Genomic DNA, 9,788 nt, shown 5'->3' with positions numbered 1-9,788 from the left:
CTGGGATCATGACCTGAGCCGAAGGCAGCTGCTTAACCAACTGAGCCACCCAGGCGTCCCTGGTGTGATCTTTTGTTCTGACCAGGAAGACTTCACATATCAGCAATAAGGCTGTTTTGCTTTCTTATCATTCATTTGTGTGTTTTCTGGAACAGCAGTTTTCATTTCCTTCAAGAAATTTTCCTTTGCATCCACAACTTGGCTGTTTGGCACAAGAGGGCCTAGCTTTTGGCCTGTTTTCAGGACACCTTCCTCACTATGCTTAATCATTTCTAGCTTTGATTTAAAATGGCAGATGAGCAGCTCTTCCTTTCACTTGACATTGGGAGGCCGTTCTGGGGTTATTAATAGGCCTAATTTGAGTAGTACTGTGTCTCAGGGAATAGGGAGACTAGAGGAAATGGGGAGAGAGAGGGAATGGCCAGTGAGTAGAGGAGTCAGACCACATACAACATTTATCACTTAAGTTGGCATCTTGTATGGGCATGGTTTCTGGTGCCCCAGCACAACTACAGTAGTAACATCAAAGTCCCCATAACAAAAATAATCATTAAGTTTGAAATATTGGGAGAATTACCAAAATATGACACAGACATGAAGTGAGCTAGTGCTGTTGGAAAAATGGTGCCTATAGCTGGCTCAGCTGCAGGGCTGCCATGGACCTTCAATTTGTTTAAAAAAAAACAAAAAAAAACAAAAAACAAAAAACAAAACCAATACCTGGGAAACACAGTAGGACACGGTATGCCTATATAAGTCCTACTAGCAGGTTCTGAAAGGTGTAAAGCAAGGGTCACAAACTCAGAAGCCTACAGAGAGGTTAGGCAGATAACCCAAAAAGTATAGGTGGCTGTGATTAATAGGAGAGTATGGGAGGAACTGTTGTGTGCTGACGAGTTCAGGTTCCGTTAGGGGCCTTCACGTCGACGAGTATGAAGACCCTGTACAAGTCAGCTGAACACACAGAACCCCTTGTTGGCAACCACTGGTCCTGACCCTGGCTTCCTAACCCAGGACAGATACCGAAGAATAGACCTAAAAGTCCATGCAGTTCTTGAGACATTTTTTTCTGTGAGTGTATATATGCATTTTTGTGAAGTCTGTTATTCGGTTTCAAAGAGATCCATCCATGACCCTCTCCAAAAAGAGGGTTGTGTTTATTGAATTCATCATCAGCTACCATGCTATTCATTTGTGTTTTTTCTGGTTTTCATGAAATAGTTTTTCTGTTGTGGTTATATAATAGTGGAATTTCTTGCTTCATGAAATATTTCATAGGAAAAATATACCCTATAATATTACCAATCATGAATATAGTACTGTCAGCCAATGTCTGTAGAACCTTTAACACATGCCCGGCCCAGCACTAAATACTTTGGCCACATTAGCTCTTTTGATCCACACTGCAGTACTACAGCTAGATGCTATTTTTATTCCCATTTACAAATAAAGTTTGGATAAGCTGAGCAATCTGTGTAAGGTCCTGCTGCTCATAAGGGATGGACTTGGCTTTGAACCAGACTATCAGGTAACCATTTAAACCTTGTGAGCCTGACATTTACCTGTCTAGATTGATGATCCAACCATCACGGTTTACATTTAAAAACAAATCCAAAGCCTAGCAATTCTGTATGTATAGGAATCTCACCAGGTGAGCACCCTTTGTTTGGTATTTTCAGCACCGGTTTTGCATGACTCTTTTCCTTAAAGACCATATTCCTTAATTTGCCTGCTCAGCTTGAGAGGTTTAATTTCATATGTGTTCTTAATTATGTGTGGACCCTTTTAATTAAGAGGCCTCTGAACTTCTACAAATTGAGGTCTATTATTCAGTCTCCTTCCTTTTTTTAAAAAAAGATGTGAAAAATAGATTGAAATGTTGAGTTTGTAATATAATCCCCAAAAAAGAATTTTTTTTAGTTCTCAGATCAGCTTTTGTAGTATCTCTCATTCCTATAGGAGTATTACTACTATGGCCAATTTTAAAACTTGCCTTAGATTAACAAAGATATTAAAAAGATGTATGTCTAAATATGTAGACATATAACTACATATAACCTTGGCCACATAAAAATTGATGGAATAAAAAGGCTGTTTGAATTCACTAGATATCTCATTATAGGTTTTAAGTGGTGAATATCTATTATTTTTTCTCATTTAATTTCAAAGTAGAATCCATTTTTATTGTCTGTTTTCTGCCATCCTGTCTGTCCCCCCTTAAAAAAATTTGTTAAAGCTGTTTCTTTTCCTGAGGACTCTGAGATCAAACTCATTTTGATGAAAGTTTTGAAAATGAACCAGTTAATTGCTACCATTTACAACAGCACTATGATAGTTCCGTATGGCTTTTTTGGTAATACCAGCTGCCTCATTATAGGCTGTCATTGCAAAACCTCTTGTTAAACCCAAACACCCCATAGGTAAAACCATATTGCTTCCATTCCTTCAAAATCTACATTTGCTGTGGCAGAAATATGAGACCTATGTTTGTGTGAAGGTCATTGTGTGCAAAATGTGTTGATTCCAAGGAAATATTTGAGATTCAGTTAGTAGGTGTCAAAATCTGACCTGCTTGAAATCCCGTTTTCCTCAGTGTTTTGAGAGAGCAGTTTTTAATTTTTTTTTCTTTTGGTGTACTCCCTGTGTAAATGAAAATACTAAGCCTTGTGTAGATTCATCTGTGAATTTTAATTGAAAGTCTTTTTTTAGAAATAGGCCTTTTAAGGCACTGGGTCATTCTTGATACTTATTTTCCAAATAGCTGAGCATAAGTTTTCCCCCACCATATAAATCTTTACAGAAACCTTGCTAAATTGTATCACATTTTCCTGCAATCTTAAACAGGATATCACAAATACAATTCAGCTTTTTTATAATAATACAATTCAGCTTTTTTATAATAACTCAAGGTCATTATTATGGATATCAGTCAGACTGCTGGGCTAGCAGCCATGATCATGTCTCAGTTGGATCACTGCAGTTGCTTCCTAACTCATTTCCCAGCATCTACAACATGTGCACCATTCCAGTTCTTTACCCTCCACATAGCTGTTAGAATGATTTTTAAAACAGAAGAATATGATTATTTCAGTAAACGGCTTTAAAAGCAAAACAAAACAAAACAAACCTTAAAAGGGCTTCCCAGTTGCTCTAAAGGTGAAATTCAAAATTTACAATGTAGCCTTTAAAGGCTTCTCCACCCCGTTTCCTTCCCCTGGACTCCCAACTACACTGGTCTTATTTCATATCCTTTACAGGACTTTGGGACTTCTAAGCTAATACGGCAGAATGAAAATGCATCACAGAATTTCCTTCTCTTAGTAGTGAGCACAATGTACAAAACACAATGAAAAAATCATCAACCACAAGGAAAACATCACCAATGGCAACCGATTAAGAAAAATGGAAATGGAAAATTCTCAGTGTTTCCATATCTAGAATGTTCCCATCTTTTTTTAAAATAAGGAATAAAGAAAATAGATGCTGATGTTTAAACAGACCTATGTGAAAGTGGGGGATTTCTATGGGTATAACTTGTTTTCCTATTCTTCTAAATTGATTTTGAAGTAAAATCTATTTTCATTCTGTTAGGGTTTGTGGGGGCAGTGTGGAGAGGAGCATAATCAAAGTTATTTTTTTTTAACAAGAGGAAAGGAAACTGAATAGCAACTTCCTTCATCCAGAAATAAGAGTAAAAGAAAACATTCAAAAACAAAGAACCTCTCTTAGAAAATACAATCCAGTGTATAGAAGGAAACTCTTCATAATTTCATCATTCTATCAAGCAACGTAATTAGACCATGAGTTCAGTAAAATGAGCTTATTAGCAATGAGTTAAGAAAGTGCAATTGCAGATCCAAGAGAGACAGCCGAAAAGCCAAACATCACATAGAAACATGGTACATGCCCTCATTTCAAGGCCCTTGTCACTGTTCTAGTTGGTTAATAAGAGCATTAATTTTAAATTAACATATAATGTATTATTAGCCCCAGGGGTACAGGTCTGTGAATCGCCAGGTTTACACACTTCACAGCACTCACCATAGCACATACCCTCCCCAATGTCCATAACCCCACCACCCTCTCCCTCCTCCTGGCCACCCTCAGTTTGTTTTGTGAGATTAAGAGTCTCTTATGGTTTGTCTCCCTCCTGATCCCATCTTGTTTCATTTATTCTTTTCCTAGTCCCCTAACCCCCTACGTTGCATCTCCACTTCCTCCTATCAGGGAGATCATATGATAGTTGTCTTTCTCCGACTGACTTATTTTGCTAAGCATAATACTCTCTAGTTCCATCCACGTCGTCGCAAATGGCAAGATTTCATTTCTTTTGATGGCTGCATAGTATTCCATTGTGTATGTATACCACATCTTCTTTATCCATTCGTCTGTTGATGGACATCTAGGTTCTTTCCATAGTTTGGCTATTGTGGACATTGCTGCTATAAACATTTGGGTGCACGTGCCCCTTCAGATCACTACGTTTGTATCTTTAGGGTAAATACCCAGTAGTGTGATTGCTGGGTCATAGGGTAGTAGTATAAGAGCATTAATTTAAAATGGAATAAAAAATATGTACATTTTTTAAACAGTGTATTTTTTTTTAAAGATTTTATTTATTTGTTTGACAGAGATCACAAGCAGGCAGAGAGGCAGACAGAGGAGGTGGGGGAAGCAGGTTCCCTGCTGAGCAGAGAGCCTGATGTGGGGCTCAATCCCATGACCCTGACATCATGACCTGAGCCGAAGGCAGAGGCTTAAACCACTAAGCCACCCAGGCGCCCCTAAACAGTGTATTTTAAGCAATATATTTTAAAGATAAAATATTTAAAGGCCTTTTATTCATCTTTTTTTAGGGATCTTATTTATTTGAGAGGGAGAGAGAGCACAAGCAAAGGAGGGGGGGAGAAGGAGAAGCAGGCTCCTCCCTGAGCAAGGAGCCTGACATAGGGCTCAATCCCAGGACCCCTGGGATCATGACCTAAGTCAAAGGCAGACGCTTAGTTGACTGAACCACCCAGGTGTCTCTTATTTGTTCATCTTTTGATGTACAGGCAGGGTCTCTTACTTGAGTAGTTTTGGAGTTAGAATTCAATTTTTTTGTTTAATAACCCATACCCATAATACACCATCACCAATTTCCAGTTCATCCTTCTTTAAAATGGAAGAGGAAGCTAATGATACATAGAAAACAATATGCTTTCTTCCCTTTCTTTTTTTCTTTTTAAGTGACTTGAGTCTTTGCAAAGGGGTTAACTTAGATTTCATAGAACTAACAACTTTCTTTTTACACAGGTAATCTTATGACGTAGCAGCTGTTATTACTATAACCTCCATTTCATTGCTGAGGAAACTGAGGCTTAGAAAGATGATCATACTTCATTTTGTCCACGTGAAGTCTAAGAATTCATTTCAATCTAGAGAGTCCTCTTTTGTGATGATAGATGTATTGAGACTTTTAACAAGTTGATATAAGGTGTAGAAAATCCCTAATGTGTAATTATAGCACAAACTGTTAGATTCTTTTTATATGAAAAAATGCTACTATGTTTTTTATAATCTTTTTTTTTTTAAGATTTTTATTTATTTACTTGACAGAGATCACAAGTAGGCAGAGAGGCAGGCAGAGAGAGAGGAAGGGAAGCAGGCTCTCTGCTGAGCAGAGAGCCCGATGTGGGGCTCAATTCCGGAACTCTGGAATCATGACCCGAGCCGAAGGCAGAGGCTTTAACCCACTGAGTCACCCAGGCGCCCTGTGTTTTTTATAATCTTTATAGCCAAGTTTAGCTTTAGAAATATTATATGGTTTGTAAGCTTATTTGACTTTGCATAAAACCTCTTAAAACAGATTTCAGAGCAACTAAGTGATCAGACGGCCTTAATTCAGACAAAACCAGTTACTAGTTCTATGATTTTGCATAAATCATGTAATCTCCTTAGGCTTCGTTTTCCTAGTTTGTACATGTGGGAGGTTCAACTTAAAGGATCTTCAAGGTCTTTCCAATCTCTAATGTTCTCTATTTATAAAACATAAAGCCTTCTGACTGAAATGTGTTCTACGATAAACTTTAAATGAAACATTTTGTAAAATGCAAACTTTATATTGGATCTCCCACTTTTTAATGAATTGGGTGAAAAATCGAATATAATAAGTTCACAAATGACTCTATTGTTAATAAAAATTATAGATTTATCATAAAACATTCAGGAAACATTTTAAAATTAGACAGCAAAGTAATAGACAAAAATTTGTTCTTAGTGATCTGAGTAATAACTTTTAAAATGTATTAGTTTGTATGTTATCAATCTGCTATACACTGAAGTTACTATAAAATTATTGGCCCACCATGTATCAACAACTAACTAAAGAGAATCAGAGAATCCTGGGGTATTCAAGTAAGTATTACCAGAAAACACTTTGTGTATTGGTTCACCTGTTAAGAGGGTTAATTCTGAACCATAACAGCAACTCTTTTAACCCCCTGCTAATCCATTTTAATCTACCATAAGATTATACATTGCTTTAATCACATCACCTCCCCTCTTAAGGATTTTAGTGACTCCCTGATGTCTATAAAATTAGGTCTAGACTACTTACCCTGGTTTTCAGGGCTCTCTGAGGCCTGGCCTCAGCCTATCTTTCCAACCTCATTTCCTATTATTCCCTTTTATATGCCTTTTACACCAGGCCATCTGATCTACTTGCTTTACAGGAACATTCCTTCTACCTTGCTCATGTGGTTCTGCTGCTTATATTAACCTTGACCTCATTATCTCAGCTTTTCACTCTCTCCATCTTCTCAAATTCAACTCATACAGACCTTCCTCACAAAGCTTTTCTTCATCAACCCAGCCAGAATTTCTCTCTAATGTGGAGATAATAAGGCTATATCTGTAACCCTTATCACTTTTATTCTTGATAGAGATTTTTAAGTATATGACTTATTAGGCTGGAAATTTCTTTAGAGTTAGTCAAATGCATTTGTGTGTGCTGAAAAACCGCTATCTCCTAATGTGGCCTTCTACACAGTAAGTCTTCAATTCATATGTGGCATGTACGACTGGTAAAAACTGGTTAGTTCTGGCATCAACTCACCAAATATTTAGATACCTACTGTATGCAAGTCTCTTCAGTACAAAGAGTGAGACATAAAAAGGTCAATAAATAGAAGATGAACAAAGAAAGTGTAATGGCTTCTCAGTTTGTAAAAAAGTAAAATATGGCCTAACAAAAACACAACAAATAACTCAAGTAAAATGGTATTTTTTGTTGTCAGCGTCAACTGCAAAAGGCAGGGAGCACAGAGATTTTACATGTGATCAACTTAGTTGATCTTCACAACTTCACATTGGTTGAATGTGAACAAAGGGACTAGGAGGTTCACACTTCAGGAGCTATTTTGGCTCTTCTATCATACCCCAAGAATTAGTAAAAGGCACACACATTTTAAGAACTTAATGCATTATAAAATTACTGACCTTGGCACAAGGACATGACAGCAGAGCCTACTGGTTATGAGCATGGTCTGCTCTTTCATATCCCATCTCCAGCCGTGCCAGTATGTGATCTGGGGCAAGTTAACTTAACCTCTCTCTAAACTGGAAGAATATTGACAATCTCCCTTCACAGGGTTCTTATAGAAGTTTTCTGTATAGATAAACCTGTGTGTGAATGAGTATGGCATGTGTTTTATGCCACTTAGAATAATGTCTGGCACATAGTAGGCATTCAGTAAGTGCTTGCTAGTATTTTTTTTTTTTTTATTTGTCAGAAAGAGAGAGAGAGAGAGCACAGGCAGACAGAGTGGCAGGCAGAGGCAGAGGGAGAAGCAGGCTCCCCACAGAACAAGGAGCCCGATGTGGGACTTGATCCCAGGACGCTGGGATCATGACCTGAGCCGAAGGCAGCTGCTTAACCAACTGAACCACCCAGGCGTCCCAAGTGCTTGCTAGTATTAAGGAACATATTTTTCTTCACCATTAATAAATTTTGGAATCAAAGTTAGGGGAAAAGTGGTACTCGTTAAATCTTTAAATACAAGAAGTATTAACATCCTTACAGGGGTGCCTGGGTGGCTCAGTCATTAAGCATCTGCCTTCAGCTCAGGTCATGATCCCAGGGTCCTGGGATTGAGCCCCACATCAGGCTCCCTGCTCAGTAAGCCTGCTTCTCCCTCTCTCTCTGTCAAATAAATAAATAAAATCTTAAAAAAAAATACTCTTACAAAGTTTCATTGTATATTAAAGGTACAGGATAATGGATCATTTGAAATGATACTCCAAATTTAATTTAATTTAAAGTTTAGTGATAGTATTTGAGTAAAGAAATATCTTAAAGCTGTAAACCTGGTCATGTTTACATTAAGCCCCATTGAAAATTACAAAAGAAAAAGATTTTCTATAAAAAGCCAAAGATTAGAATGAAGAAAATACATTAGGTTGCTTGTGCATTGTTTATATGATACTAAATGGGATTGCTTATACCAGACTTATACAAATACTCTAAAATAGGAGTGCTATCAGGGACCAATATGCAGACAGTGTGTGTTTATATCTACTCCCTATGTTTAAAGACTACACCCTCATCCCCCCACCCCTCACAAGTATTTCTTGACAGATAGGCAGGCAGGCATTTTGCTTAGCCCTCTAAGATGCTGAGTAGAAGGTAGAGATGAAGTAGAGCTAGATGGGGAACTGAAACTAAGTGCACAGGTTCGGCCTGGAAATACAAATGCTGGAGCCATTCATGTTTAGGTAGTAGTTGACACACCTTCTGAATGAAATCATGTAATCAGTGAATTGAGAGTTACGACCGAGAACTACTAGGTTTTGGGCAACTACTAGGTTTTTGAACAACGTCTAGAATGGTTATGAAACCCCTTTATTTATACCTTTGCTATGTATTTATATGATATACATTTGCTTTCTTACACAGGTGGATGATTGTGGCTTTTCTTTGAGCCATCCTAATCAATTCTTTTTTGAGAGCCAACGGATTCTAAGTGGTAATAAAGACATCAGGAAGGAATCCATCCAACCAGAAACTCCTCAACCCAAACCAGGTGTCCAGAAAGCCAAGGATGCGTCATCTGCTCTGGCCTGTCTAAATTCCTCTCTGGAAATGGATATGGAAGGACTAGAGGATTACTTCAGTGAATGATTCTTAGGCAGTTAGGAACCCTTTTCTTCACTAACTTTACTTTCTTACTTTCAAGATTTTGCTTGTTTCTTTTTTAACCTCTTATTCTACTTCTTCTCCCGTTCCCCAGTTCATCCCCTGGAAAGGAGGCTTGTGGGTAAAAACTAAGACTTCCACTATATTTTCCTTTGACAAAAAAGAAAAGGAAAAATTTCTTTTGAAATCAGACGATTGAGTGGTGTGATCTAAGTCCTGTTTTAGGAGATAAAACAGCTTTCTAAACTGGTTACACTCCCCTAGAGACAATAGAACTAAAAACAACTCTTATTTTAAACCTTATTGCTATAATTTTTACTCAGTCCTTTTCTGGAGCATTTTTGTTAATAAATATCAAAATGTGTATAGTGTATCTGTATGTAATTGCAGGAGTCAGATCATGAGAGAAGGTGTCCAAGAGGGTGGTAGAGGAAGACCCTGACTTCTCCTCCTACCCAGGGCATACCCAATCTCCACCTACACATACAGAAGTTCTTCCTGAAAAACTAAAGGCTGATTACATCTTCTGCACCACAAAAGGTAGAGGGGCCACACAGATGCGGTAGAAGAGTTGGAGACACAGTAATGATGGGAACCCTACTCTCAGTGCTAC

The 9,788-nt window shown here is 37.9% G+C and overlaps 1 protein-coding gene across 2 annotated transcripts in view; it reads left to right on the top strand.

The window, feature by feature from the left end:
• The window catches only part of LOC111152363 (DNA primase subunit 2), a 330,198-nt gene extending 320,652 nt beyond the window's left edge, over positions 1–9,546 (top strand). For both annotated transcript variants that reach the window (XM_022510876.1, XM_022510877.1), the window contains exon 14: positions 8,936–9,546. In XM_022510876.1, coding sequence (XP_022366584.1) covers positions 8,936–9,160 — 225 coding nt within the window. In that variant the 3' untranslated portion in view covers positions 9,161–9,546. The remainder of the gene's footprint in view (positions 1–8,935) is intronic.
• The last annotated feature ends 242 nt before the right edge of the window (positions 9,547–9,788 follow it).

This window comes from Enhydra lutris, unplaced genomic scaffold, assembly GCF_002288905.1.
Source record: "Enhydra lutris kenyoni isolate GAN:26980312 unplaced genomic scaffold, ASM228890v2 scaffoldscaffold28, whole genome shotgun sequence".
Classification (NCBI taxonomy): Eukaryota; Metazoa; Chordata; class Mammalia; order Carnivora; family Mustelidae; genus Enhydra; species Enhydra lutris.
This window is presented reverse-complemented; position numbering and strand designations above follow the sequence as displayed.